At 60.3% G+C, this 25,960-nt stretch overlaps 2 protein-coding genes across 2 annotated transcripts in view; one reads left to right on the forward strand and one right to left on the reverse strand.

Moving 5' to 3' along the window:
• LOC120872243 (fukutin related protein) overlaps positions 1 to 182 on the reverse strand; it is a 9,822-nt gene extending 9,640 nt beyond the window's left edge. The window contains exon 1 of the mRNA XM_040252459.1: positions 163 to 182. The gene's annotated coding sequence lies outside the window, so the exon portion shown is untranslated. The remainder of the gene's footprint in view (positions 1 to 162) is intronic.
• Positions 1 to 24,386, forward strand: part of STRN4 (striatin 4) — a 24,571-nt gene extending 185 nt beyond the window's left edge. Inside the window, 18 exon segments of the mRNA XM_040252458.1 lie at positions 1 to 111; positions 6,842 to 6,945; positions 7,432 to 7,505; positions 8,429 to 8,507; positions 10,534 to 10,731; positions 12,826 to 12,967; positions 16,164 to 16,323; positions 16,852 to 16,965; positions 17,305 to 17,420; positions 19,253 to 19,428; positions 19,519 to 19,566; positions 19,924 to 20,045; positions 21,101 to 21,271; positions 21,409 to 21,549; positions 21,991 to 22,089; positions 22,271 to 22,357; positions 22,990 to 23,227; positions 23,454 to 24,386. The exon segment at positions 1 to 111 is cut by the window's left edge and continues 99 nt beyond it. Of these exon segments, the coding sequence (XP_040108392.1) occupies positions 1 to 111; positions 6,842 to 6,945; positions 7,432 to 7,505; positions 8,429 to 8,507; positions 10,534 to 10,731; positions 12,826 to 12,967; positions 16,164 to 16,323; positions 16,852 to 16,965; positions 17,305 to 17,420; positions 19,253 to 19,428; positions 19,519 to 19,566; positions 19,924 to 20,045; positions 21,101 to 21,271; positions 21,409 to 21,549; positions 21,991 to 22,089; positions 22,271 to 22,357; positions 22,990 to 23,159 (2,112 nt within the window). The 3' untranslated portion in view covers positions 23,160 to 23,227; positions 23,454 to 24,386.
• Positions 24,387 to 25,960: the final 1,574 nt, after the last annotated feature.

Genomic DNA, 25,960 nt, shown 5'->3' on the forward strand with positions numbered 1-25,960 from the left:
GCGGGACCGGAGCCCCTGAGCCTGCCCGGGATCCTACACTTTATCCAGCACGAGTGGGCGCGCTTCGAAGCGGAGAAGGCCCGCTGGGAGGCCGAGCGCGCCGAGCTGCAGGTGAGCGCCGCCCCGGGACCCCCGACCCCCGCCCGCCCGGCCCAGCCTCACCCGCCGCCGCCGCCGCCGCCATCTTGGAGCAATGGCCGCCGGGACGGCCGGGGGGGCGGGAGCGGACGGCGACCGGCCGGGAGCCGGAGTGAGGGGCCGGCCGAGGGGCGGCCGGCGGCGGGAGGGGGGCCCGCGCGGTCGCCGGGAGAAGGCGGCGCGGGGGACCCGAGCCTGCTGGAAGTGGGAGTGAGCCGACCGGCGGAAAGGTTCCTGAGAGTGCCCGCGGGGCCCCGGGAGAGCTCCGCGAAGCGTTGGGAGAGGATGGAGGGGTCTTGTACACGAGTGAGCCAACAGCTCCAGGGGTGCCGCACGAGGGACTCCCCATTCCGTCCCCGACCAGGTGCGCGCTGGAGGTGGAGCCCGCTGGACCCCGGGTGGGTGAGAGGGGGCGTCGGAGGTGACTGGGATCAGCCGGGGGCGAGAGCGGGGCGGGGAGCCCGTGGGAGTCGAGAGAGGAAGTCAGGGAGCCCGGGACGGGTGTGTGTTTCGGAGCGTTTCGACTGGAGGGACTGAATGACGGCGGTGTTGAGGACTCCGAGGATGCGGAGCAAGGTCTCCGGGCGGGAGGTGGGGGGCGTGAAGGTGTGTGTCCTCTCCTCTGAGGAGGAAACTTTGGGGAGCCCTGGCAGGCCTGGCTTCCGAGTGCAGGGGAGGGGGGTCCCAGGGTTGGAAGCACGGATGGAGCCAGGGCGTGAGCCAGGAGCCTGTGTTGGAAGAGAACGGAGAGCCGAAACTCTTTGGGGATGTGGGGGCCCCCGCCGGGAGATGGGAGGTGAGGTGTGTGGGATGTCAGATGGAGAACCCGCGGACTGGAGTATGGGAGGGTCAAACTTGGCCAGCTGTGGAGAGGGGCGGTGGGATGGAGAGAGTGAAGAGGAATCGGGGAACCTGGGGCATGGCAAGGGGAGCCTTTTTGGAGAGCAGGAAGACAGCCAGAGGAAACATTTCAGAAGCATCCTGGGGTGGGAGGTGTTTGTGGAAGTTTCTGGGAAAAGACCCTATGGTTTGTGGAGTAGATTCAGGGAGGAAGGTGTCCTGAGATGTTTGGGAAAGGCTGAGGAGCTGGGCTGGGTTTTGTGACCTTGAGAAGTGTGGGTCGATTGGCCTGAGGAGCCTGGGTATCCCAGTGGCGAGGATTTGGAGGGTTGGGGCATTGTTAGCAGAAGTCAGTATCTCCTTCTAGCATCTGGTCTTTCCTTTTTTGAGTTGCTGTTTCATATCTGGTTGAGGTGGGGACCCAAGTAAATAACCGGATTAGAATTTTCTCCCTAGGATGACTAAAGAGAGCATCCCACACTTCTCCCACCCCGAAAGGGATCTTCACTGTGTGGTGGCTGAGGCTTGGGGTTAGGGTGGGAGAGAAAGCCTTACGTAAGTACCCCTTACTATGATATCCCATCTGTACGTCTTATTAGATCTTCTCAATACCCCCATTGTGGAGACAGGGCAAGGACATTGCCCTTATTTAGCAATTATAATAGCAGCTGCTGTTTATTGAGTATGTATTATGGGGGAGACACTGTTAGACACAGCAGATACATGGTATCACTTAGTCCTTGCAACATTCTGGGAGGGTGAGGGATGTTATTCCCCGTCCCTTCCTTTTCAAAAATAAAAGAGGAAGTGGAGACTTTGAGAAGGTCAGTAGTATATCAAGGATCATAGCCTGTGGGTGGCAGGGGTGGTCTGTGGGCCTTCAAGCCCATACCCATCTGAGGCCCAGGACAGATGACAAGCTTGTTTCAGGGAAGCTTAGTGACCTTCCCAGGGTCATCCAGGCGGTCATAGCAGACGAGGGTACCCTACAGCACCCACCACGCCGCTGCCTCACCTTTGAGACCAGCAAGAGGAAAGATGTGTCCAGGCTCCAGCGTCACTTACTTTGTACTCCTTTGTTATTGTTCTGTTACATTAGTAAATTTCAAGGATCTCAGCAGTGCCTGTGTGTATAGATGTACACACACACCCAAGTGAGTGAGAAGGGAAAGAGCCACTCCTCCAAACCCTATTATTGCTATAAAAGTAATTCAGCTCTGTGTGTGTAATATATGAAATCCTATTCAGTTTAGTTCAGTCGCTCAGTTGTGTCTGACTCTTTGTGACCCCATGGACTGCAGCACGCCAGGCTTCCCTGTCCATCACCAGCTCCCGGAGTTTACTCAGACTCATGTCCATCGAGTCGGTGATGCCATCCAGCCATCTCGTCCTCTGTCTTCCCCTTCTCCTCCCGCCTTTTACATCCTATTACATGCGTCATTTTGTGACTTATTTTCACGTACTTATATATCTTTGCGTTTCTTTCATATGAGCACACAGAGTGCTTATTATTTTTGGGAACTGCACCCCGCGGGTGTCTGCGCCACAGCTCATTTAGTTTGTGTCCCCTTAATGGATTTTTTGGTAGTTTCCACTTTTTGCCCATTGGAAGTGGCCGCAGGGACTGTCCTCGTATTCCCTCCTGAGTGAGTGTACAGCGGAATAAACAGGTGGGGTGGTAGAATAGACGTGTTTATAAACTGGTGATTGGTTCTGCCAAGTTGTCCCACATTTACACTCCCTGCAGCAGCACCTCTTTTTATACACTTTCACTTGAGCACTTATCACTTAGAGAGGTGTGACTTCTCCCGCGAGAGCCTTCAAGGCCTGGACTGCGTCAGATTTTCCCCATAAACCCCGAATACCTCCTCTCCAAATAGCTTCTTTGTGCAGCTGCTCCTGGCACCAGACAGTCAGTGTGGGGGAATGGCAGAAAAGGCAGCTTCTTGGGAGGTCCTGCCAGGAGGCGCCTGGAAGATGGGAGCAGGAAGCTGGCATCGTGCGGGGATTCAGAGAAGGAGGTGGTGAGGTTTCTGTCCTTCAGAAGCTTCCAGGCTAACAGAGAAGGCTGGTTTGCACAGGGGGTTACCGAGGTTCACACGCAGTTGAGGTTTCAGTGGTGTGGCTATCGCACTTCTGCAAAGGGCAGTGAGCTTTTTTGAGGACAAGAGGAACCTTGAGGGGGTGGGGGTGGGGTCTGACTGGACATTCAGGGATGAGCAGGGGCAGCGAGTACACCGCTGCAGGTGGAGAAGATGGGGAGCTGGTCCCTGCCCCCTGCGCGCCCGCCCCCCGCCAGCCTCACAGGGAGCTCTGAGGGATCCACAGGGACTCAACCCTGCCAGAGCCTGGGGAGGAGGGAGTGGAGTGCAGGAGACACAGGGCCAGATGGTACCGAAGGGACCAGGAGGGGTGGGCCAGAAAGCTTGGGATGGGGAAAGTCAGCAAGGGCTCCCAGGAGGACTGAGATAGCCAGGTTCCTCCCGTGCCGCCTGGATGGGGAGGGAACAGCCGGAGGAGAGGCGGCCGCCTTGTCTCAGTGGCAGTGGGTGGAGGTGCTGGTTGGGTAGAGAACTTCCAGATCCCAGCCTTGCCTGCTGGCCTGCCGCGGCCCCGGCAGGTCAGGCAGCCGCAGCCATGTGGCTGTGACCGCAGGTGTGCGCAGGATGGGAGGGCCAGGCCCCCAGCGCTTCCCCTCTCTGTGGCATTCCACCAGCTCAGGACCCTTCACCCACGTGTTTCTGGTTCTCCTTCTCCTTTCTTTGCTGGAGGAACTGGGAAGGGGACCACAGAGCAGAGTGATATTCTTCCATCATCACTGGATGGGTGCTCAGGGAGCAAGGGGGGCCGTGGGGGGCGAGCAGGTTTGAGGTCTGGGCGTGACTCTGACCCTGCTTCTCCCCCTCCACTTTCTTAACCCACAGGTGAGGGCCACCTCCTTAGTACCCTAAACCCACTCCTTACCCCCCTGCGTGATCCTAGTTTGCGCCCGTGTCATTTCTCCCTGGGATCTGCCTCCTTCTGTGACTGGCTTCTGGGCCTTTGGCTTGGCCCTCTCCCTGCCCCCACTCCCCACCCTCCCCCCCAAGTTTGAGCAAGTTTGATGATATCTCTGCTGAAAAAGCCCTTCCATAGCTTCCCCTGTGCTCTTAAGGTGGATTTCAAACTTGTTTGCATGATCTGTGATTCTTTGTCAGGCCGACAAGCTTCTCTGACTTCCCTCACTAACCCTTTTACGCATTCTCAGATGGAGCCATGCCGGCTTTTTTAGAGTTTGCCGCTCTCTACCAGCTGCGTGCTCCGCCCCTGGCCCCTGCTAACCAACCTCAGGTCTCAGCTGAACTGTCACTTCTTCACCTAGGTGTCCTTCCTCCCCACCCTCCTCTGCTCCCTCCTGGGGTCCGAGTCAAGTCGTGTGTTAGCTGTGGCTGCTCGTGCCCAGCCCATGCCCTGGACTGAGGGCTCTGTGAGGGCAGGAGGTGCTCATCTTCTCTGTTACTCCGCCAGCCCCGCACCCTGAACCTGTCCCATCATGGGCGGGTCACCAGTGTCCAGTGGGGAACACCTGTGGTCTCAGCAGGCGGGGCAGGCACCTGGCAGCAGAAACTTGTGGCTGGAAGCCCAGAGGGGCGAGGGCGCGTGGAGACGGGAGCCTGGGGCATGTGTTTGGTGATCAACCTCATCTCTCCACCACTCCCCTCACCTTCTAAAACTCACTCCAGACAGCATTGATTTGGGTGGCTGAGAAGATCCACGAAGGACATAAATTCAAACTCTGAAGATGTTGATCACGTGTATGTCTGCCTGTCTGGCCTTAGATTTTTATGTACATACGTGTTGATTTAAAGTGTAGGGAAAAGTATTGGGAGGAGTCCCTTTCTCTCAGTGGACAGGTGAGGTTTATTTTCCGTAGCACACCTGTGACAGGTATTTATTTGTTCACTGCTGGTCCCACACCCTCCTCTAAAATATGAACTTCATCTTGTGCAGTTCTGTGTCCAGGATCGTATCTGATACATAGTAAGCATTTGTGGAGGGAATGAAAGATATTTTTGTTGTGCATTAATATATGCAAAGGAAGGACGTCTACCCTTGCAATTATACTTATGGGGTAAACTCCTTAGAAGTGGAACTGCTAGGACAAAAGGAATGTGTATTTAACATGTTTGTGGATGTGGCCAGATTGCCCGCTGGAGGGGTTTGTGAACTTGTGGCCCCCCCGGCGGTGTCTGAGTGTGCCTTTTCCTCTGGCCCTGCACTTAGGCCCGTGCTCAGCAGTGCTCAGCCCATATGTGATTCTCTGCTGACCTGAGGGAGAGACCTGGTCCCTGGAGCAGGAGGCGGGTGATGGGAGGCATTTGGGCACAGGGCCGTGTGGGGCACAAGTGCCCGGGGCAGGGAGGTCGGGGCTCCTCAAGCCCCAGGGCTAGGAGGAAGCATGTTCATGGGCGTCTGAGAGGCCACCGACCGCGCACAGTCCTGGAGCAAGGGTTTGGGAATGTTCACCACCTGGCAAAGGTGTCTAGGAGCTCCTGAGGGGGCTGCGGAAGTTCTTCAGCAAGCACGTGATGTGTGAGGGTTGGCTCCAGGATGACGCAGCTGCCGGGGGGGGCAGGAGGCCTGTCAGCCACGGACACCTGTGCTCAATGGTCTCAGGTCTCAGGGATCCTAGCTCCTGTGAAGAACCGGGCCCCAGGACTTTTCTGGTGGTCCAGTGGTTTAGAATTTGCCTTCTAAAGCAGAGGATGCGGGTTTGATTGCTGGGTTGGGGAACTGGGATTCTACATGCAGCGAGGCAGCTAAGCCCACAAGAGAAGCTTGTGGACCACAGGGAAAGATCCTGCATGCCTGCATGCCAGAACTGAGACCCAGGGCAGCCAAATAATTAAGTACTTTGAGAGAATAAAAATAACAAGAGGTGGGAGCTGGCATTTGTTAGCCCTTCGTCTGTGCCAGGCTTTGGACTGAGAACAGCTTAACACGTGAGGGACAGGCACTCTAAGGGGCACTCTCAGGAGCCCCATTTTCTGGAAGGGGAAGGGGAGGTTCAGAGAGGGCCTAAGATTGTGCCTCGCGGAAGTGCCCGAGCCAGGCCTGAAGCTCGGGTGGTCCCAGCCTGGGTCAGAGGAGCACTTAAGGGGAAGCCAGGGAGGAGCGCGGCACTCAGGGCTCTGGCACTGGGCTTCTGGAACATGGTCGGGGGCAGGAGCCTGCCTCGAAGGCCATTGGTGTCTCCAAAAGGCCCGTTGACAGGCCAGAGCAGACGGGGGCAGACCGGGCCAGCAGATGGTGTGAAGTGGCCGGCAGGAGCCCGGGGTCATGTCTGTGACACGTCTCCCTTTCTCTGGGCCGACTCCCCGAGGACGGTTGGTCCCCACCGTGGAGGTCAGGCGGCGAAGCTGTTGCATTGCTGCGGGAGCCGAGCCGAGCCACCCACTCCTGTCCCTAGACTCCAGAAGCAGCTTCCCACATCCCCCAGAGACAGAAGCTCTGCTTGAACAGTGCCGTGCCACCTCCCCCAGCCACCTCGGGGATGGCACCTGCCTGGGGGTGGGGGAGGAGGCGCCCAGGGCTCTTAATACCTACCGCCCCCACCTTCTCCCCAAAGGTGGGGGCCCAGGGAGCCCCAAGCTGTTCCCATTTAGTCTCTCTTCAGTCGTTTCATCACGGGTGACAGAGAAACAGATCCAGCCGCCCTCTCATTGCTCCGCTGAACCCTGGCTCAGGGTCTCCACGCTTGAAGAACTGGCTGCTGTGTGTCCCCGGGGTGGAGGTGCTGGAGCTGCCTGCCCCGAGCGAGCACGGGACACAGGTCGGTGAGCCTGAGCCCTGCTGCCCCCCGCCCTCTTCTGTCTGCCCGCAGGCTCAGGTGGCCTTCCTCCAGGGAGAGAGGAAGGGGCAGGAGAATCTCAAGACGGACCTGGTGCGGCGGATCAAGATGCTGGAGTACGCGCTGAAGCAGGAGAGGTGAGCCCTGCCATTCCCAGGCTGCCTGCCTTCAGGGGTTGAGCCCCTGGGAGCATCCTCTCCTCTATCACTCAGTACCACACGGTCCAGGAGAGGGGGCCAGAGCAGGCCCTCCTTCATGGGTGGGGTTCAGGGTAGACTGCGAGCAACGGCTTCATCGTGGTGGCGGCCCACCACGTGGCAGACACCACACAGTCCTCGTCTCATCCCTCCTTTCCAACGGCCTGATGGGTGCAGGTGAGGCTTCTGGAGGGAGAGGACTTCTTCGAGGACTCTAGAGCTGGGATGGCAGCCCAGTGTGCCCGGCTCCCAGCAGCGGGCTCGCCATGGTGCCATCTGTGCCGCCATCTCCGCCACGGCTGCTTCCCAGTCGGGCAGGGCAGAGGGCGGAGGAGAGCGAGAACCCAGGCTCTGGGATTCTGGAGGCGAGGGCTGGCCCTATTGACGCTTCAGTGCCTCTTATTCATTCATCATTTGACCTTTTAGGGCCAAATACCATAAATTGAAATTCGGGACAGACCTGAACCAGGGAGAGAAGAAGCCAGAACTGTCGGAACCAGGTACCCACGCCAGCCTGATCCTTCCCGCATGCCTGCCCCCTGCAAACCAAGCATGACAGAGCAGAGATGGACCCCCAAGCCTCAGATGCTCCACGGAGAGCAGCTTGGCCGGGACCGGGAGTGGTTGGGTCTCATTCTTGGTGCCCACTCTTGGGGGGGCAGGGGGCAGGGAAGGCCTGGGAGTCCTGCCCCCTGTCCCTCTGTCTGTCTGAGGCAGACAGACACACGAGGCCCCTGGGAGTTGGAGCTCCTAGAAAGAGGCATCAGTTCACCCTCGGGGCAGTAGGGAGGGTGTCCAGGTAGAGGGAGGAGGGTCCAGGAGCGCAGAGACGTGGAAGAGAGTGGTGTGCTCACGAGGTGAGGCTGACGGTGGCTGTGGTTCTTCATGTCAGACGCCGACCAGAGCGCCTTCCCCAAGGACAGGGGTCTGTGTTGACCGATACAGTCCAGGTACCTAGCCGGCCACATAATAGATGCCCGATAAATACTCGATGAGGAAAGTAAACAGGCTGCCTCATTCAGTCCTCACAGCAGTCCCAAGAGGTGGGTGCTGTGATTGTTAACTTCGTTTCTCAGATGAGGAAACTGAAGCTCAGAGAGGTAAACCGACCTGCTCAGGCCACATAGCCGGGAAGCGGCCGAGGCGGGCCAGTCATCTGCCCGTTCGTTCAGAGCCCAGCCCGTTTCCTGTGTGGGGAAACAGCAGAACAGGGTCTGAAGACAGTCCAGGGACGGTCTGGGGAGTGACCCAAAGAGACCAGAGAGGAGGAGGGCAGGGGGGAGGGGGGCTCCAGGCCCTCCCGGCACGTGGCTCCGCAGTGACCGACTTGGGTTTGAGGGTGAGGACAGGGCCGGTGGAGGAGGTGATGGGCGCCTGGGTGGTGCCCTCAAGACAGCCCGCCTCCTTTCTCTCCACTCTGCAGTCTCCAATGGCCCCGTGGAGTCGGTCACCCTGGAGAACAGCCCGCTGGTGTGGAAGGAGGGGCGGCAGCTTCTCCGACAGTGAGTGCGCGCCGGGCCAGGGCGGAGGCTGGGCCGGGGAGATAAGCCTGGGGACGCCACAGTCCTTCCTGTCCCCATTGGGGACCGTGAGCTCTCACGGCCGAGAGGGCCCTTCACCCTGTGGGGGCAGAGCGCGGGAAGACTCCTGGTAGGAGGCAGCCCTGAGGGACCCCCACACTTGGAAAGCAATCCCACATGCCCTTTATTCCCCCCCAGGGTGTAATGTTAAAATTTTTTTGCTTTTTGTTAGAGAGATATGTGTGTTTTAGAAAACTTGGGAAACAGGAAAACACAGAAAAGAACAAAAATCACCCATAATTCCACCACCCAGGGAATTTCATGCCCCTGTAAACATTTTGACACACAGGCTTTCTCTTCTGTATATATGTGTTTGTGTGTGTGTGTTTTATAAAAGCAGGGGATCCCCCTTTGCATTGTTTCATAAGGCATTGCTTTTAAGTGTTGAACGTTTCTCCGCATAAATTAGTTATGTTGCATCATTTCAAGACCCATGTAATCGTCTGTTATGTGGATAATCATAACTTCCTGTGGCCAGTCTCTTCTTGTGTATTTTGTTGAAGGCATTTTTTAAATAGACAATATGACAAACAGCAGGAAGTTATTTGTCCGTATCCTTGATTTCCTTATGCTAAACGTTAGAGAGGGTAGTTGCAGTTGGTAGCTTAAAGGGCGTACAGGCAGTGATGACAGAAGGATTGTCCCAGCCAGCGCCTGCCAGGTACCTGTTATGTGCCCAGCACTGGGCTAAACGCCAGGCACACAAGGATTCCTCATGGAAATCCCCAGCAGTGTAACCGCTAGTGTTCCCCTCATTTTCACAGGTGAAAAAAACAAGGTGAAGAGAGGGCATCCGTGCAGAAGGTCCCACGTCTGACGTGTGATCTTAGGAACCCGTCCCCCGAGCCCAGCTCCTTCCACCCCACCTCCCCTGCCTCCCCCGCCTGTCCCTGGTGGTGGGGGCAGGGGAGCCTCAGACACGCACGCATGTGCCCACGATGGTGTGTCTGTTGTTGCCCAAGGGGCAAGGTCACAGTCAGCAGAAAAGGCTCTGCGGGCGCCCCCTGAGGACCAGCCAGGGATTCCTGTCTCCAGTGATTTGAAGCCACAGATACCCATAGTTGAATTTTTTCTGTTTTTTTAGCCCTTAGGCCGTCTCAGCTGGTTTCAGGTTTTGTAATCCTGGGGGTAATAAATGCTCGTGTGTAGAGTAAATGACAGAAGTTCCTACTGACATCCCTAATCTCACCCCGCAGAGGAGATCACTGCTCTGAAGTTCAGTGCGTTTCTTTCTAGGCCTGGTGCGGGGCATGATACAAATGTGTGTTTTGTGTGTGGTCTATCCTTAGAGGCACGTTCTTTTTTTTTTTTTCCTACAAACACTTGAATTGTAAGGAACACTTAACTTACAATTTCCGTTGTGCTATTTATTTAGCAGGCCCTCTCCTCTTTGGGCTTCCCAGGTGGCTCAGTGGTAAAGAATCCGCCTGCAATGCAGGAGCCATTAAGAGACACGGGTTCGATCCCTGGGTCGGGAAGATCCCCTGGAGAAGGGACGGCACCCTGCTTCAGTATTCTTGGACAGAGGAGCCTGGTGGGCTACAGTCCGTGGGTTCACACGGGATCGGACGCGACTGAACACACAGTGAGCACTTGGCGCTCTGCCGCGTTTATCCTGTGCCCACTGTCCCACCAGCCGTCTACTTCCGCAGTCCTCATCAGCAGACGTGTGGGTCAGCCCCTGCCTTTAGGCCCCTCAAATGTACATTGTCTCTGCGACAGCGCGATGCCCACGTAGAAAGGCTTCCACCGGGAGCAGTCTCGAAGGGGAAGCAGCAGGGTCAGCGGAACGCTTACGTGAGATTGCGGTGTGTTGTCTTCAGTTACTTCTCCAAAAGGGCTGGCCCAGCTTGCATCCGCCCCTGCGGTATAGAAAGGAGCCGTGTGGTGCCTGACCCACCCCGGTTCCGCCTCCCCCACCGACCTGTCCTGGTTCTGCCTCCCGCAGGTACCTGGAAGAGGTCGGCTACACCGACACGATCCTGGACATGCGGTCCAAGCGCGTGCGCTCCCTCCTGGGCCGCTCATTAGAGCTCAACGGGGCCCCCGAGCCCAGCGAAGGGGGCCCTAGGGCCCCGCCGGCCCCCGGGGGGCTCAGCGGCGGGGAGTCACTGCTGGTGAAACAGATTGAGGAGCAGATCAAGAGGTGAGCCCTGGGGTCTGGAAGGTGTCTCCCCACCAACCCCCTTCCATGAGGCCGGTCCATGATCTGGGGTCATGTCCTTCCTGGAGTGTATCGTAGGTTCCTCTGCTCCAGAACCCTCTGTCCATCCCTTACGGGATGTGCAGGCTCTGTCCTGGGTCCCTCTGGGTGGCCCTCCCCTGACGTCACCTCCGTGCTGATGCGCTCCACAGCTCCCCTCCGGTCCGGCCCTACCCGAAGGTCCGGCCCTACCCGAAGCTCCAGCCTGCACGCTCCCCATCAAACGCCAAGTCCCTGCTGAAGGCAGCCCTGGGCCCACGCCAGGACCTGGGGATCGTAGCACGACATGTGGTCACTGCCCTCCAGGGAGCTTTCCTGTGTTCATTCTTTCATCAGTAGCTGTTGTTTGTCAGAAAATAACTAACTTGCTGATGACATGAGGAGGTCTATGAAAGGCAGTGAGAAAGCGGTGGGAGGGGGCTTCCCTGCCTCCAGTGGTTAAGACTTTCCCAGGTCGAGAGCTAAGATCCCACCCACATGCCTCGCGGCCAAAAGCCCAAACATAAAACAGACATAATAGTATAACAGAGTCAGTAAAGACTTAAAACAATCTACATCAAAAAAGAAAAACAAAATCTTAATTTAAGCGAAAAAGAGAGATGGGAGAAGCAGTACTGCTTAGGACAGGATGACGTTTGGGCAGAGAACTGCATGGAGTGGAGGCTGAGCCAGCTGAGTAGCTGGGAGGGGAGTGTTCTCAGTAAAGGATCCAGGACAGAGAAGGCCTGGCATGCTCAGGAGCAGGCAGAGGCCGGCGTGGCGGCAGCGCTGCCAGCACGTGGTGCCGTGGTCTGTGGTGAGGCTGAAATCTTAGGAGTCCGATCACAGCGGGCCTCACGGGCCACGATGAGGAGCTTGGTTGTGGTTTCGAGCCAGGGTGTGACATCATCTGATAGGCTTGGTCTTCTTCGAGATGGAGAGGCTAACCGAGGGCCAGGCTGGGAGCAGGGAGGGCCGATCGGAGACTCCTGGAGACATGCAGGCCAGAGACAGTGGATGTCAGCAGTGGAGGGGTGAGGCCAGTCCGCTTCTCAGCAGGTTTTCAGCAGGAGCTACCGATAACGAAAGGACTGGCTGTGGGGAGAGAGGCAAAGAAACGGGGGTGACTGGAGGGTGGGGTCTGAGCAGCTGGGAGCAGTGCTGACCTGGGTTGGGGGCTTCAAAGGGGCCATTCAGATCGAGTGGAGTGTGAGGTGTCCGTGTGAGCCCCCGGGGCAAAGGTAGATACATTGACTCGTAAATGTATCTGCAGTTCACCAACACACAGGTGGGCTTGAAAACCATGAGGCTGGGCAGTCACTGAGGCAGAGGGTGCGGAGATGGCGCCAAGGAAGGAGCCTCTTTCACGTATGGAGGCCCCCAGAGGGGCAGGGAGGCTGGGAAGTGAGGTCTGGGGGCTGGACTGGCACTCCCCCCAGGGGTGGGAGGTCTCTACCAAGTGGCACCCGTCTCGCCCGGGCAGCTGACAAGAACGCTTAGAGTATCAGCCCAGTGGCAGCCTCCTTTTGGGAGGCCGTTCGTGTTAATCTGAACTTCAAATTCTGCCCTCCTTTCTGCCCTGGAGTCACGTTTGGTGGCAAATGACTCCTTGTCATCCCAAGGGAGCCACTCAACAGCAGGCCCGGAGGTGGATGGGCAGCGCTGTCTGGTGGTGGAGAGGGTGCAGGCTGTGAGGGGCCCGAGTGGTCTGCTTCCCTGCCGCCGGGTGTGTCCCTGGCATGCTCTGCTCTCTGTGCGCGTGGTTCAGCCGTGGTGATGGGGGCTGCGTGATCTCGACCAGCTCTCTGTCTGACTTGGCGCACGCGGGGAATGTGTGGTCAGGGTAGGGGGCTGGTCTGGAACTGCTCTGGGGAGGGTCAGAGCTCAGTAAGGGGTCCAGCCAGGGTGCGCCCAGCCGAGGCTGGGCTACAAGCCCCCTGCGGGGTCAGAATCGAGGCTCCCCTGGGTTCAGGCTCTGGCTCCCAGTCTCCGCGCGCTCCCAGCCGAGCTTTGTCACCCGGCAGGACTGACCCCCCACCCCCACCCCATCCTGGGCAGGAACGCGGCCGGCAAGGATGGCAGAGAGCGCTTGGGCGGCTCGGTGCTGGAGCAGATCCCTTTCCTGCAGCACTGCGAGGACGATGACAGCGACGAGGACGAGGAGCTGGACGGCGCACAGCACAGGAAGCAGCGTGTGAAGGTGAGCGTGCCGCCCCGCCCAGGAGGAGCCCCGTAGCAGAGGGCCTCCAGGGGCGTGCTTGGCTCCTCTGAGGGCTGCTCCATCCCTTCCCCACGTCCCTGGCTCCCGCCAGCCATGCTGTGGCCTCTGGTTCCTTTCGAGGCGCCTCGATCGTTTTCGTCAGGGCAACCCCGTCTCCAGCTGTACCCCCGTCATTCTCTCCACATTCCCTCCTTGGGCTCTGACGTTTCCAAGAGTCCTTTCCTGAATCCCCAGACCAGGCCAGCCCCGAGACGCCCTCTCATGGAGCGTTCTCCTTCCTGCCAGCCAGACCACAGTGGGACTTGGGAATGTTCTGACGCGCCCCCGGCTCTGTCTCCGGCAGTAGACTGTGAGCTCCCCGAGCCAGGGGCTGTGTGGGTCTTTTCTCTTCCCTCCCCAGCACCCTTAGGGGATGTGGCTGAGCCCCCAGCTTAGCCTGGAGTCAGGTTGGGGGGCTCTGGGGGCACTTCGTAGGATGCGAGTGTCCAGTCTGCTGGTGGTGGCAGGACCCAGGCCCAGGGATGCTGCTCACAGGGTAGAGTCCAGGTCTTCTCAGCTTGGCCTGGAGGTCGGGCTCCCACCACGTTTCAACCCTGCTCCTGAACTGCCGGAGCCCAGTGCTCCTGCCATCCTGACGGCGCTGTCCTCAGGCGGGCCTCGTCTTACCTGTCAGTGTAGGCCTTGTGGGCCAGGCTCTGTGCTGGCAGCAAGGACATGGAGACCCCGAGGCCTGGTGCCTGCAGGGAGGAGCTTGTGGCCAGCAGTGGGCTTATAGGTAGTCACGGGCAGGTACACACACCCATGAGGGGTGCCTGTGGGAGAGGAGACAGCGTCGGGGGCTTTCCTTGAGCAGCTCTTCCCACCTGAACTCCAGCCCTCCCTCCTCAGACTCGCCTCAGACACCCCCTCCTCCAAGAAGCCTTCTCTGACTCACCCCTGTGGGCTGCCCCATCCTGACCAGGACCACCCTAGGTCCTCCCTGTCTGGTGTCAGGCCTGTCCTGGCCTCCACTCTGTATCCCGGGGCCCCACCATGGCTCAGCACAGGGGCCCACGCAGGTCAGGCGCTCGGTGACCGCACTGAGGGGAACGGAGCGCCCGGGGCTGGAGCCCTGGCCCTGGGGTTCCAGGAAGAGCAGGGTGTCTCCGAGTCCAGAACGCCTGGTCCCTCCTGCCCCCTGGTGGATTTCCACTCCTTTCTCAGGTCTCCCTCAACCCCCTCTGGGAAACCTCCCCTCTCCCCTGCATTCTTGTTAGGAATGCTCGCGTGCTCCCCACGTCTGTCCCACACGCCCTGTCAGGCGGCTCCCTGTGCAAGGTCTCACGCTTCCCCAGGCCTCTGTCTCCACCAGCTGACCTTCAGTGACCAGACCGAGATTCATGAGTGCCTCCCAGAGTGGCCACTGGCCTGGTTCTATAACCGGGGGCACGTGACTCTCTTTGTCACGGTTTTGGCCTCAGAGGCTGGTAGTCTGTTTCTGAGTTGTTGAGGAATTCATTAAAATGAGTCCTGGGAGTTCTCTGGCAGTCTAGTGGTTAGGACTCGGCGCTTTCACTGCTGCAGCCCAGGTTCAGTCCCAGCTCGGGGAACTGCAGTCCCATAAGCCACCACATGGCAGGGCCAAAGATAAATGAATAAGTAAATAAAATCTGTACATTTGAAAAATAAATGAGTTCACACTGGGTAGACACGTGGCACTGATGGTCCCAGGTGGTGAGAGAGAAGCAAGGTCCCTCTCAGGGCCTGAGCCCTACCGTCCTCTCTCTGGGCAGGCCAAGTCTTCTCCCAGAAAGGAAGACGAAGGCAGTCACATCCCAGCCCCCTCCTCCCACACAGGCTGGAGGCTGGCCCCTCAAGATGCCCTCGTGCAGCCACCTCCATGTCCATACCCTCGAGACCCAGCTTGGGTTGCTGAGCCTCTGGGACGGAGTCACCGGCGCCCCAGAGGAATTCACAGCCTGACTGAATCTGGGTCCAGGCTGGGGACACTGAGGAGGGGGAAGGCTTCCTGGAAGAGGTGGTGTTTGAGTCCACTGGGCCCAGAGTCCCAGTGCTGAGGGCAGGCTGAGTCCTAAGCCAGCACTGAAAGCAGAACTCGGATACCCAAACGGTCTTTGAAAACTCTGGAACTCTTTAAGCGACCTAAGTGCAGTCTGTGAAGTGCCAAGCACACAGCTCCCTCCCGGATGGCACTTGACGTAAAACATAGTGATGCGTAGGAAATGGGAGGCTGAAGGATTACGTGTGAGATGTCACTTCATGAGGCTGCGTCTCAAAGGTGTCTGGTGGGGAAACGCAGGCGCAATGCTGCCCCTCAGTTCACAGGCCTGGGATGGGGTCCAAGCTCATGGACTGAGGAAAACGAGAGGGTTTGGTTCTCAACCCTGGTTACGACCGACTGTGGGAAAACTCAGCAGACTCTGTTCACTCGCCCAGCATTCTGTTTCTCAGAAAGGAAGAACTGGGGTGTTTTCTCGTTCTAAAAGTAGCTCCTGCTTGTTATATAAGAAAACAAAAATGCAGCCAGTATAGGAAGTTATCAGGAAGACTTGGAGACCCCCAGGTAACCTCACACCCCAAAGCTTGTCTTTGATGTATGTGGAATGGCTTGGACCCGGGGCAAGGGGCTTCATTCTGCTCAGCCTCAGTTTCCTTAATCTGTAATATGGGGATAATAATTAGAAGAGTGATAACTGTTCGCGGGGTTGTGAAATCATATGTGCGAAGCTGATGAGTGCACTGAGTAACTCAGAGAGGCCGGCAGTGTGGTAAGTGTTCATCATCGTTACTGTTGTAGCTGTGGATCTGATTCCGCTTTGTAGTGTCTCCTTCCACACCCATACACCCAAATATAGCTTCCCTTTCCCCCGAAACAGGTTGTCATATTATCTGACTTTTTTTCATGAGAAGTGTACTGGGCTGGGAGGCAGGGCACAAGGGAGCAGGACCAGCCTGAGTGAAAGGCGGAGGGCCCTGTGTGGGGGTCCCTGCGGGCAGCAGTGAAAGGGGTCTCCAGAGCCAGGCTAGGGGGCTGGCGCACCCTGAGGGCTTCCAGTAGGGGGAGCACGGCGGCAGGCTGTGGGACTGGGGGCCGCAGGCAGGAACACTGGTTTCCCCGCTCTGGGCGAGCAAGTGGGCTGGGGCCCTGAGCTCTCTGCTGGTCTCCGTGCCCCAGCTGCCATCCAAGGCCCTGGCCCCTGAGACAGAGGATGAAGACGAGGAGGACGACTCGGAGGACGCTATCAGCGAGTTTGACTTCCTGGGCTCGGGAGAGGACGGGGAGGGCCCGCCTGACCCGCGGCGGTGCGCTGCAGAGGGCGCCCACCACGAACTGGGTGAGCTGGGGCGTCCGGGCCGGCCTTCCTCGCCGCGGGCACCACCACCGCCTGCGGCCTGCAGCTGCTTCCTGCCCCAGGGTCTCCACCGGCCGGATGCGCTTCCTGAGAGGAGAGTGGCCCCGCAGAGCCGGCAGCTGCACCACCGTGGCCAGGCCCTCTCCCTTTCCCTGGAAAATCTCAGGGGGTCACAGGCAGGCCCGGCTCTTCCTGAGGCAGGGCCTCCAGCCCTCCACCCCTGGGGGATGGGGAGGGGAGGGGGGACAGGATGCAGACCCAGCACGGGGGAGGCAGAGGGGGCAGCGTTTCCTGTCCTGTGACTGAGCTCCGAGGCCCCCGGGGTCACGTAGGATGGCGGGGGACTGAGGCCATGGAGGGTCCCCTCTCCGTCTGTCTCCTCCGCCTGTTCCCCACCCCCACTCGGAGCCCAGGGCTCTCGAGTCCCCCCACAGTGGCAGGAGAGCACCCTCCCCACGTGGCTGAGTGGCCAGTCAGTGACGCCCGCCTGCCTGCTCCCTGTGCCTGCAGAAAGCCGGCGGGTCAAACTCCAGGGGATCTTGGCTGACCTTCGGGATGTGGATGGGCTGCCCCCAAAAGTGACTGGCCCGCCTCCCGGCACCCCCCAGCCCCGACCCCACGAAGGTAAGCGGCCTCTGCACCCTGGCCCAGTCCTGAGGGGCCCACGGCAGAGGGAGGCTGCAGAAGCTAAGCCCCGGGCTTCTGTGTCCTCAGGGTCGAGGCCCAGCCTCTGGTCTGCAGCCTCCTTGTCCCAAAAGTTCGTCTGTCTATCTCCGTCTCCCTCTCTTTTTGTCTGTCCTGCCCTGTCTGTCTGGCTCTCCCTGTTTCTTTCTTTCCAGCTGTGATGCTTGATCTTGTCCTCTCCCTGCCTCTCTGCCTCCCTTCTCACCTCTCTCCGCCTCTCTCTGTCTCTCTCTCTCTCCCCCGGCCCCTCTCTGCCCCTCCCTCCCCTCCCCCTACCAGGTTCCTTTGGCTTCTCCTCAGACGTTTTCATCATGGACACTATCGGGGGCGGGGAGGTGAGCCTGGGGGACTTGGCAGATCTCACCGTCACCAACGACAACGACCTCAGCTGTGATGTAAGTCCTTGGGGTGCCCCACCCCTCGCAGGCCCCCCCAGGCCTCCGGCACAGCGCCAGGACTGGCTGAGCTCTGGCCGGGTGCCTGCCTGCACCCAGCCCCTCACACAGCAGGACGATGTGAGATCATTCGCCAGCTCACCCTGTGTCACAGGGGTGCCGATGCAGACAGGCGCTGGGACTTGACGGGGTCACTGAGGTGCCTGGCCTGGCAGGCTCTGGGGCCTGGGTTTCAGTCACGCTGCCAGGCTGCTCCTCTCAGCAGCGTTCCCTCCCACTCCAAGCTTCCATGCACCTCAAATCCAGGACCCACCGTGGGCGTGAAGCAGGGGCAAAGGGGCACTGAGTCCAAATACAGCATCAGAAGCGGCAGGTGCCTTTGGGCTGGGGCAGAGCGGGTAGCAGTCTGTACAGGAGGTGGGGATTGTGGACGGGAAGGTGAGCTCCAGCCACAAAACAAAATCAGGCCGATCTGGTGTGAGTGGAGGCTGGTGGGGCAGTGGGGCTGGAATGCAGAGAGGCCTCAGGGTCAGTGTCCCGAGCCTGGGATCTGTGGCCAGGCCGCTGGCTCCCCGGGCATCTCTGAAGCGGGCACGTGTGAGCTTGTTCCTGTGGTAGGACACTTACTGCAGCTTCCAGCGAGACTCCATGTGGTTGGTGATCTCAGCCAGGTTAGGCACGCTGGGGGTGGGGGGGCGGGTTGGGAGAGTTTGAGCAGGAAGATGCAGGGTTCTTCTCCCCCAAAATGAAATGAAGACATCCCTCCCGGGGCTGCATACGCATGAGGGGGTAGACCCTCTAGTCCAGAACAACTGTGGCAGAAGCGATGACCTCAAGGGACAGAGCCCAGAGGTAGGGGTCTGTCGGGGTGCCCCCCGTCTTAGGGCAGGGCATTGATGCTTGCCTGACAGTCTGCTCGTCTCCTTTCCCCAGGGGCCCTCCCTGGGTCCCCTACCTTGAGAGCGACACCACGGTCCATCAGGCCCTCTGTGGTGTCTTGGGGACTCTCCCCCAGGGGCCCGTGGACTCTGCTCCCAGGTCTCTCCCCCCTGAGTGTGCTGGTCCCCTTTTCCACTCCCCGCTTCAGGTCTGCCTCACCACTCCCTGGGAGACTTCCCTGGGGACCTCCTCCCGCCTCTCTCTGCAGCCACTCTCCTCTTCCCCAGTCCAGCGCCCCCGGCCATGGAGCAGCCAGAACAACCTGGGCCATTCCTCTGCTCTAAACCCTACCCTGGGCCCCCCGCCCCAGCCCCGTCCCTGAGAAGGAACAGCAGGCTCCTGAGTGTGGGCCAGCCCTCTAGGCCTCTTCCCCTGCCGCTCTCCCTCACTTGCTGCGTCCCTGGCCTCCTCTGAGCTCAAGATCCGCCTTTGCTCTCTCTGCCTCAGGGACTTCGCACTTTCGGTTTCCGCACTCTCTCCCCTTCATTTAGCTAGTATCATCCTGATCATACGTCAGTTCCCCAGGAAAGCCTTACTGACCTGCACAGATGGGGACGGGTTGCCCGGCACCTCCTCTCAGTGCATCTGAAATTCATGGCACTGCTTGTTCGTCATCTCTGTGATGGAGGCCATCTCTGACCATCTCCCCCAGGACCCCCCTGAACGGGGACACCCCAGGGCTTGGGCTCACCATTGCCTCCTCAGAAGCTAGCACGGGCCCTGCACACTGCAGAAACTCACAGAGCGAGTGAGGGGTCACTGCAGGTGGGCGAGAAGGAAGCGGCCCGGCCCGCGCCAGAGGCTCGCGTGTGCCGCGTGCCACTTCATATAGGGCTGGGTGTGGGGACCGCCAGCTGGGATGGGCAGACCCTGAGGCAGCTCCCCCACCCCAGCTGTCTGACAGCAAAGACGCCTTCAAGAAGACCTGGAACCCCAAGTTCACCCTCCGCTCTCACTACGATGGCATCCGCTCCCTGGCTTTCCACCACAGCCAGTCGGCTTTGCTCACTGCTTCCGAGGACGGCACACTCAAGCTCTGGAACCTGCAGAAAGCGGTCACGGCCAAGAAGTGAGGGCAGCAGCCCCGGGGTGGAGGGCTGGGTGGGGGCGTCTGGGCGTGGGGGTGCAGGGTGACCCCGGCTCTTCTGCCTGCCCACAGGAATGCCGCGCTAGACGTGGAGCCTATCCACGCCTTCCGGGCTCACAGGTAGGGAAGCGCCCCTGCCCCCGTGGCAGCCTGCCCCCAGCCCACTCACTGCCATCCTGGGGGGCAGGGCAGCCAAAGGCTCCAGGTCCCCGTGGCCCTCTGCACACACCCCACCCGCTCCTGGCGCCCTGCAGACTTCCAGTGCCCTGCAGCCGGTTCTTGGCACAGCCTTTAGAGGAGTAGGGGGAGGCTGGGGCCGGGCAGCTAGCCTGGGTGGCCCAACCAGAAGTCCAGATGCCGGGTTCCTTTTCAGCAGCCTTGAAACATGCTAGCGGCGTACCCTGAGGTCTCGTTGAGGGGAGGAGGTGAGCCCGGAGTGTCTGGACCCCTCCTTCACCCCACCTCGGTATCCTCTAGGGGCCCCGTGTTGGCCGTAGCCATGGGCAGCCACAGTGAATACTGTTACAGTGGTGGGGCAGACGCCCGCATCCACAGCTGGAAGATTCCAGACCTCAACATGGACCCCTATGACGGTTACGGTGAGGACAGCTCCCTCCTGTCTTCCTTTCCCCCACCCACCTGCCTGCAGGGGCCTCTTGATTCCTTAGCACCCAGGCTTCACACTTTGAGAACTCTGGAGGGAACACCAAGGGCTCCCGCTCCAGTGAAGCCAGGACCCAGGTGATTCAGCACGTGACCGAGGGTCAGATGAACGAGGCAGCGAGGGGGAGGTGGGTGAGCGGTGCACAGAGCAGCTCACTGGGGTGGAGCTTTGGGCACAGCCAGGCGAAGGCGTGGTGGGCCCTGGCAGCACCCCGCGGTCTCCGCCTGCATCTGCGAGGTGGAGCAGAGCGGGCAGGGTCGGGGAGGTGGAGACGCTGGCTGGGCCGGGCTGCAGGGTTTACCGTTAAGTGGAGAAGTGAGCAGACCGTCCCCTTGGTTCAGTGTCCGTGTCCTTGCCCTCTGACACCTCTTTTGATAATGCTTTTGATCACTCTTGGCTCCATGCCTCAGCATGTTGGGGCAGTTGGGGGATCTGTGTCTCCTCTCAGGATCGTCTCACCCTGTCAAAGGTCAGGGATCAGCCCCAGGCAGTGTCTGCTGTTAACCCGGCAGGCTGTCACACGTTGGGTGTCAGCAAAGCCCAGCCAGAGCACCCCACATGGACCCGAGTGACCAGGGAGGCCATGATGGGAACGACCAGAGAGCTTTGGAGGAGAGAGTGGGCAAGAAAAGACAGCGGGGACAGAGGGTGGGGCTGACTCCAGGGGCCAGGCTGCAGAAGTCTCGGCCCTTATCCCCTCAACTGAGTCCTAACAGTTACGTCCCGCGCAGGGCTTTGTGGTAGGCACTGCCACGGGCCTGGGGGAATGGCAGGGAGCCAGATCATCCCTACCTCTGGAGCTTCCACTTCGGGGGCGTTGAAAGCCTGAAACCTTCACAGAACAGCCGGCCCTTGGTCGGAGCCTGAGCAGCTCCGAGGGCACGAGGACGGGGCGGGGGGCTGACTCGGCAGAGTGGGGCTGCTGGGCTGTCCGAGCTGGAGCTGGGCGGAGGCCCTGACGCAGCCCTCTCCCTGCTCCGGCGGGTCCAGACCCGAGCGTGTTGAGCCTCGTCCTGGAGGGCCACGGGGACGCCGTGTGGGGCCTGGCCTTCAGCCCTGCCTCCCAGCGCCTGGCCTCCTGCTCTGCTGACGGCTCCGTCCGCATCTGGGACCCCAGCAGCAGCAGCCCGACCTGCCTCTGCACCTTCTCCACAGCCAGCGGTGAGGGGCGGGGCAGGGGACTGTGACACCCCAGGGGTGGAGGCCCCAGGGGAGGTTGACTCCTGACGGGGGCCCAGGCTTCCCGCCAGAGGGCAGGAGCGGGGCTGTTGGCAGCCTTCTGTCCCCTCTGCCTTCAGATCATGGGACCCCCACCTCAGTGGCCTTCACCAGCACCGAGCCTGCCCACATCGTGGCCTCCTTCCGTTCTGGCGACACCGTTCTGTATGACCTGGAGGCTGGCAGTGCCCTCCTCACGCTGGACTCCCGGGGGAACAGTGGTAAGGGGGTGCCCAGGGCCAGGGGCTGAGGCCTGAATGCCTCCAGGGCCCGTTTCTCCTGGGGCTTTGGTGACCTGTTGCCCAGTCAGTGGACAGTGGCTGCCCTGCCCTCTGCCGGGCTCTGAGCAGCATGGAGATCAAGTCCCAGTCACTGTGCCCTTACGGACATCTCCGGAGGGCTGGGGGAGACATCCCGGGGGCGCCCCTGTGGGCCGCTCAGTGGAGCAGAAGCACTGCCTTCACGGTCGCCGTCCCTCCTGCTCGCCCCGGGGCCACGCGGCGGCCACGGCACAGACGGAGAAACCCTGGGCCCTGGAGGGAGCAGCTGGGGCGCCCAGCGTCTCGGCAGAGGACAGGGATGGGGTGGCCATTCTCTTGACTTTGTTCCTCCTGGTCTCCCTGATTCCGCCCCTCTTGACTTCTGCTTTGTCTCCTCTTCAGGCCCAACCCAGATCAACCAGGTGGTGAGTCACCCCAGCCAGCCCCTCACCATCACCGCCCATGACGACAGAGGCATCCGTTTTCTGGACAACCGCACAGGTGAGGCCCAGCCTCCCCAGCCCCCGCTCACCTGTGCTGGTGGGGGGCGGTGTCAGCCCAGCTCAGAGGGGGAGATTGGTCAGTCCACCTTGGAGGCTCAGTGTCCCCGCTAGCCCCTACACCTTTCCAGGCTGGGCGCAGAGTGGAAAAGTAACCTGCCGCCCACCCTGTCTCCCTGCAGGGAAATCAGTGCACTCCATGGTTGCCCACCTGGATGCAGTCACCTGCCTCGCTGTGGACCCCAATGGCGTCTTCTTGATGTCAGGAAGTAAGTCGGGGGCCTCCTGGCCCCTGAAGAGTGAGGGCACGTGCCCTTCCAGGCAGGAGCGGAAGAGGAGTGCTGGGGGGCTCCCTGAGGCTGGGGCACTGGTGGGAGTGCTGTCTGCGCAGGGCTCAGGAGCCCCTCTGTGGCAGGTTAGAGTGGTCACGGGGGTGGGGACACCGGAGCCACGGTAGGCGCGCTCCCACACGGCCCCGTTGCATTTAAATGAGGTTGGTACTGGAGCCCCCATTGTGCACATGTGGAAACTGGGCCTAGAGAAGTCACTTCACTTGGTCACAGCCCAGCGGGTTGCAGGAATTGACGTTCAGGCTTGTCTGACTCTCAGTCCCCGCAAGACAGGGGACTCTTAGCAGTGGGGCACCTGCCGTTTGTGGATAAAGACACAAAGCCCCAGTGACCGCGGGGCTGCTCCTCGATGGCGTGGCTGGGACTCGGGCGGATGGAGAAGGGGCTGAAACTCCCCAGGGGGCGTGAAGGGGGTGCACTGGCCTGACAGGGTGGCCCAGGGTGGTTCAGCTGTCTCCAGGAAGGCCGGGTTCAGGAGGCAGGTCTGGGCGGGGAGCTGGGGGACCCGGAGCTGCTGAGCAATAGCCCCTCCTGCTCACGCACCCGCACAGGCCACGACTGCTCGCTGCGTCTGTGGAGCCTGGACAACAAGACATGTGTCCAGGAGATCACAGCCCACCGCAAGAAGCATGAAGAGGCCATCCACGCAGTCGCCTGCCACCCCAGCAAGGCCCTCATCGCCAGCGCAGGCGCCGACGCCCTGGCCAAGGTCTTCGTATGATGCCCACCTGGCCCTCCAGCCCAGGCTGCCACGCTGGCTGGGGGGTGGGGCCGGGCAGTGGGACTGAGGTGAGGGGATGGAGGGAGGGAGGCTGGGTTGGGAGGGCAGAAGCCCTGGGCACCCTCACTCCCGCCTGGCATTTCTGGAGGGTGCCAAATCCCAACACCCTAGCTGGGATGCCCTGCGAGAATTGCCAGGGTGGCCCCCAGGTGTTCAGAGGAAGGGCCGGAACTGCCTGACTTCTGGCACCCTGGAGACTGTGGTCCAGCCTCCCCTCTCCTCTGTCTCCCGCAGGTGACCCCAGCCTCGGTCTGGAGGCCCCGAGGCCCAGCCGCCTCCTGCCTGCCTTGGGGCCTGGTGGTGCTATCGGCCCTCTCCCCAGGAGGCCCTTCCCGTGGCCTCCCACCGGGTGTGGCCTCCTTCAGGAATTGCCCTCCAGCGTGGTCTCTGGGAATTCTCCCTTTACCCTGGCACCCACTCCGGATCTCTGAGCTTCCTTCTCGGGAGCCGCACATCCAGGCCTGGGTGTCCTTGGGGCTCAACTTTTCCAAGACGCCAGAAGGTGCCGGGTTCTCTTTTGGAACCCCTGACCGCTCTCCGCCTCCCTGGCTCCAGGTGGGAGCCGAGCGGGAGGTGCCCCCAAGCCCCTGCTCTGGGTCTGCTGGAGCCCTGGAGCCGGCTACAGGCCGAGAGCGTCCTCCCTGCGGGGGCCTCCCACCTCCCCACCAGCGTGCCCAGTAATCCCCCTCCCCTCAGGTCCCTCAGCACAGCTTTCCAGACACTACCCAGGGCCGCCAGGGCCAGTAACTGCCTGGGGAGCAGGTGATGCCCTTGGGGGAGCGCCCGACCCTACCTCCCCCAACACTCCTCCACGGGCAGCCTCCCAAACCCCCATGGGATCACCCATGGGGGGAGAGATAGCCTTCTCTTGCCCCTCCGCAGGGCATGGAGGGTGGAGTGGGGTCCCCTGGGCCCCCCATAACTCCCTGTATATCTGTATAAATAAATGGGATTTTAATGGAGCCCCCCCCCCATGTTGTAATCACTGTGTGATAGTCTGTCCATTTCCACTCCTGACCCTTCACTCTCTTCCTCTATTTATTTCACTCTGTTTTGGGTTCCACCCTGTGCCCCCAGGCCCCCCTCCCAGGTTCCTGTTTATAAGCCCCATTCCCTCCACCCTGACTTGTACGTGAAACTTGTCTCAATAAACCCTTTGGAGTAAGATGGGTGGCAGTGGTGACTGTCGAGGGGACCGGGGACTTTCGGGGAGGAGTCACCAGCTCCGCCAGGGGTGGGTGGAGCTTGGAGAGAGGAGATAGGATGGGTTGGGGTTTTGTGGTAGGGTTGTGGGGGCAGAGCTTGGGCGGGTGTGGGTGGAGGGACGGAAGTGGGGGCACAGGACCGAATCTCCCCGTGCCCCTCCTTTGGGTCCCTAAGCACTCCCTCCCCAGGGGCTCGAGCAGCAGCCTTGGGGGCAGAGCCCTGACTGGCTGATGATAGATGCGACAGTTCAGCTCAAGATTCTCCCCTGCGCACCCCCAGCCTGGCAGCAAAAAGCTGGTCTCGAAGTCAGCGTGCTGACCCAGAGTACCGAACACCCCCCCTTCCCTCCCTGCCTGCATGGTGTGTAGGGCCTGCCAAGGGCCTGGGGTCTGCCCACTCAGAACACCTCCACCCTGCTGGGATTCCTCTCCCTTCTTGAGGTGGCCACATCTCAGTGGCTGGCTGTTCCCTCAGCGGGAGCCAGACCCTGTGCTTAAGCTCTTCAGGTGCCACTGCGCCAGGTTCCCACAACCTCAGAGAGTGAGGATAGACCATGACGTGTGTTGCAGAGGATGAGAGATGGAGGCCGGGGCTTGAGTCAGCCCCACAGGTTGTTCACGGCCCAGCAGGTCATCAGAGTTTGTATCCAGTCCCTGGGGACCCCCTCCGCTTGCTCGGAGGCCTCCACCCCTACCAGCCAGGGGTCCTTGGGCCAATCCCGGCACCTCTCTAGACCTCAGCATCCCCAGAAAAGAGAGCCAGACAGTAATGCCCACCTCCTGGCTTATCAAGGGCTGCATCCCAATGCCCAGAACAGGGCCTGCCTCCTGTCAGGGCCCCGTGAACAGTTAAGGAAGGATGAAGGCCTGTGAAGTGCACTTGAGGAAGGATGAAATCCTGAGAAGTATACCCTCCTGTTAGGACTTCACAGTGGCAGTTGCCCGCCTGTCTGGACAGAGGGTGCAGGTGGGCAGAGGGCCATCAGGTGAAGCTGACAGGAGCCCAGCTTCTGGCGCCACGTGGCCTCATTCTCCCCACCCCACCCCCACCCTCTCATCCCTCTAGGCTCCGTGCTGCTTCCCCAGGTGGTGGTTTAGGTTTTCACCCCAGCCTCAGACTTCCTTCCCCAGCCCCAGCCAGCCTCCGGATGTGGTGGCAAATTCGCTACTGTACCGACCTCAGCTGCCCCCAACAGCCCCCTTAGGAGCAGCAGGGGGCTCATCTTGAGGTCCTCATCCCCCACCCAGCCCTGCGGGTTGGGAGCCCATCTCAACCTGGGTGCCTTTGGGGCTCAGCCAGGCCTTGGCCTCGATGCAGCCCATGGGCGGCAGCTACCCGCTGGATGATCTTGGACAAGCCACTCTGTCTCTCTGAGGGTTCAGCTTCCTGTATGTAAACTAAATGGTAGCCACCCTTATTATTAGCTGGGGAGGAGAAATCAAGTCCAAATGGCTCCTGAAGGGGTGTTTTATGACAGGCCTGGCACATTCTGGAGCCTCAATTCATACTTGCTGAATGACTGAGCAAACCCACCC

The sequence above is a fragment of the Oryx dammah genome, unplaced genomic scaffold, assembly GCF_014754425.2.
Source record: "Oryx dammah isolate SB20612 unplaced genomic scaffold, SCBI_Odam_1.1 HiC_scaffold_13, whole genome shotgun sequence".
Classification (NCBI taxonomy): Eukaryota; Metazoa; Chordata; class Mammalia; order Artiodactyla; family Bovidae; genus Oryx; species Oryx dammah.